Genomic DNA, 3,131 nt, shown 5'->3' with positions numbered 1-3,131 from the left:
GAGGTCGTCGGCAGCTGAATGGGTTGAAGGGTTGTTTTTGTCTCGTCTTGGTCAAGGATGGAGATGTGGTTTTTCGTTTTGTAGGGTGTAAATGCGGGTTTTTTCTCTCGATTCGTGGCGCATGGTGTATGATTTCTACGAGGAGTTCGGGATCAGCCGTTGCTGTTTTGTATGGCCACGCCAGTGACGAAATCGTTTTGATCCAAGATTTTAGTTTCTTCCATGGATTTGGCCTGACGGTTTTGATTTTGAATAGGAGGTTTTGATCTGCTGCTGCTGGTTTGGATGGCCACGCTGGAGATGAAATCTCTCGCTCTGTTTGTTTTTTCATGGTTGTTTACAGCAGTGTCGGTCTAGGGATTTCCTCTGGAACGGCGGTTTAGGGCGAAAGGGGTTTTGGCATTTTTGATTCTTCGGTTTCGGCAGTGCTGTAACGGTGATTGAGACGCTATTTTCGGGTGTGGCTTTAGGGGTAATCGGGGCGATCTTCCAGGAGCGGTTTCCGGATTTTCTGGAGTCTGCAAATCGTCGAGCAAAATGGGGAAGTGGGGGAAATGGTCCGGCTTGTGCATTTGTAGTTTTTTCTTTTTCTTTGTTTGTGTCTAGTTGTTGTTAATGCGGTTCCATATATATATATATATATGTGTGTGTGTGTGTGTGTGTGTGTGTGAGCAAGTAGTAAGTTTGATATATTCTATATAATTAAGTAACTATAATATAAGTACTAGTCCGATCGATCATGACAATATCATAGGGTTGAAAGAATATCTGATCGATCCAAGTGTATTACTTGATTGATCGAACATCCAATCAATCATAGTGCATTAGTCTGATCAATCGTGATAGAGTTCGATCAATCAAACTTAACATATTGAAAGTTCGATCTAACGTGCAATTGATCATAAATACTAGTTCGATCGATCATGATAGGATCGATAGAGTCATCCAATCAATATTGGTGAATTACTCCGATCAATTCTAGTGCATTAATCTAATCAATCATGATACTATCAAAAGATCAGTCAAATTTGACACAATTGAAGGTTTGATCGAACATCTAATTCATCCCAATGCATCGGTCTGATCTATTACGATACGAATGTTTGATGAATCAAATTTGACACAGTGAATGTTCGATCTAATGTGTGATTGATCCTAAATACTAGTCCGATCGATCATGACAGGACAATAGGATCGATAAAAGATCTGATCGATTAAAGTGTATTACTCCAATTGATCAAACATCCAATCGATCCTAGTGCATTAGTCCGACCAGTTGTGATAGAATTCGATAAATCAAACTTGACATAGTGAAAGAACGATCTAACGTGCGATTGATCCTAGTGCATTAGTTCGGTTGATCATGATAGGATCACAGGATCGATAGAATCATCCAATTGATCTCTAACCTTATATATGAGCTGTAAAATTTTAAAACTGACTCGTTTATGAGTTGACCTTAATTATATAGTTGATCTCGAACTATAACCGATCTATGAAATGTGTGTTAAAGCTCAGCTTATTTACTTAATATATGTTAATTAAGTAGATAATATGTTAGTTTATGAGCTAACTGGTTAGTATATATGTTAACTAATACACACATATAAATATTAAATAACATATGGAACATATATTAATAAATTGAGTAAAAATTAATCTCAAAACGGCTCAAATTTAAGTCATTTTGAGGTAAAACGGCTCCAACCGGAAAAAAAACGACTCCAACTTTCCAAAGCGACTTGGGCGCGGGACGCGTATCTGTTTTTTCAAAAACTTTGGAACTTTTTTTTGTTTTTTTCCTTCTTTTCTCTTCCTTTTTCTCCCCTGCCCTTTCTTTCTTGTTTCTTGTTTCTTTTCGTCCCAGCCGAGAGAAAGAGAGGCCGAGAGAGATGGAGAGACCGGAGATCCAGACCGAGTGACAGAGAGACCGAGAGAGAGGGAGATCGGAGAGAGAGAGACCGAGAGAGAGATGGAGAGTACATGGTTGAGACGACGTCGCCGGAGGCCGGTGGGTCACGGCCAGACGCCGGTGAAGAAAGGGAGTTTGAAAATCCGGCGTTTTCTCGGTACCCAAACAAGGAGGAACTCTGCAATTGTCTTTTTTTCTTTTCCTCTTCTTTATTCGATGCTCGCCCATGTTTGATTCTCGGGAAATTAATCTGATTTAATTTGGTGGGTTTGACAGGTCAATAATTTATGCGGCGTGTTTAGAAGGGTCGGACCCAATTCGGCTGTTTGAGAAGCGACTGAATGTGCGCCGAGGTACCAACTATTTACCAAGCTTTCTCATATGAAAAAAACTGTTCATTTTTGGAGTTTGAATCTTTTATGTTGAGGAAAAGAAATGGATAATCTGACTATCTTTGTTGCTATATGCATTCGCTCAGAACCCGGGTATGAATTTGATAAAGCTTCGTTATCATACAACCACATGAGCTCTGGAGAGCCACCTGTCACGGTGGACACAATTGAAGAAGCAGACCAGCTTCTGCGTGACAATGAAAAGGAATCTGCAATCGGTAATCCTGTAAAAGTTTTTCTTTTTTTGTTACTTAATTTTACATGGCCTTCGGCCCTTCGCTAATGCTTAAATTTTGGCTAGAATGAAGATTGGGTTTGAGTGCTAATTCAGTGAATTAATAATATTTTTTATGTCTTTCTGTCATGCTATCCAGCTTAAAAACTTCAAGAACCATGTAGTCTCTTTCATAGCATAAACTTTAGAGGACCTTTTCACACTGCTGGTGGATTTTAGAACTGTCTAGGACTCTGTATCTGTTTGACTAAATTAATTGATGGTTGTGCCGGAATCAGTGTTGACTCAATCAATAAGTTGTATCAACTCCAAGGCAGATCAAATAGAATGATTGAGAGTACTTGCTTGTAATTAGGACACAATCTAGGCAATTTTCGTGTCTTTAGAATGTTTTCTCCCCTCCCTCTGCGCCAATTGTTCTCTATCATGGTTTAACTTTTAGCTATTCAAGATTTGTTGCAATATATTATAGATTGAAATAGTAGTTTATAGTTCCTAAGGGCGGCTTGCACGATGGTTTCTAAATTACCAACAGTTCATCTATTCAAGTTGGAAACAATCGATCAAGTAACTTTATACACACTTGTTGAGT

At 38.9% G+C, this 3,131-nt stretch overlaps 1 protein-coding gene across 1 annotated transcript; it reads left to right on the top strand.

Annotated features, from left to right (window-relative positions):
* The first annotated feature begins 1,813 nt into the window (after positions 1-1,813).
* LOC133856653 (uncharacterized) lies at positions 1,814-2,869 on the top strand. Its single transcript, XM_062291714.1, has 3 exons — positions 1,814-2,069; positions 2,189-2,265; positions 2,391-2,869. Exons 1-3 carry the CDS (start codon positions 1,984-1,986, stop codon positions 2,585-2,587), a joined length of 360 nt encoding a protein of 119 aa, XP_062147698.1. The 5' UTR covers positions 1,814-1,983; the 3' UTR covers positions 2,588-2,869.
* Positions 2,870-3,131: the final 262 nt, after the last annotated feature.

This window comes from Alnus glutinosa, chromosome 14 (genome assembly GCF_958979055.1).
Source record: "Alnus glutinosa chromosome 14, dhAlnGlut1.1, whole genome shotgun sequence".
NCBI classification, from domain to species: domain Eukaryota; kingdom Viridiplantae; phylum Streptophyta; class Magnoliopsida; order Fagales; family Betulaceae; genus Alnus; species Alnus glutinosa.
The sequence above is the reverse complement of the archived record's forward strand: the minus strand, read 5'-3'. Positions and strand labels throughout refer to the sequence as shown.

Coding starts and splice junctions, on each gene's coding strand:
- LOC133856653 (XM_062291714.1), top strand. CDS start 1,984: ATGGTTGAGACGACGTCGCCGGAGGCCGGTGGGTCACGGCCAGACGCC. Junction 2,070..2,188: donor GAAAATCCGGCGTTTTCTCG/GTACCCAAACAA, acceptor TGGGTTTGACAG/GTCAATAATTTATGCGGCGT. Junction 2,266..2,390: donor GCGACTGAATGTGCGCCGAG/GTACCAACTATT, acceptor GCATTCGCTCAG/AACCCGGGTATGAATTTGAT.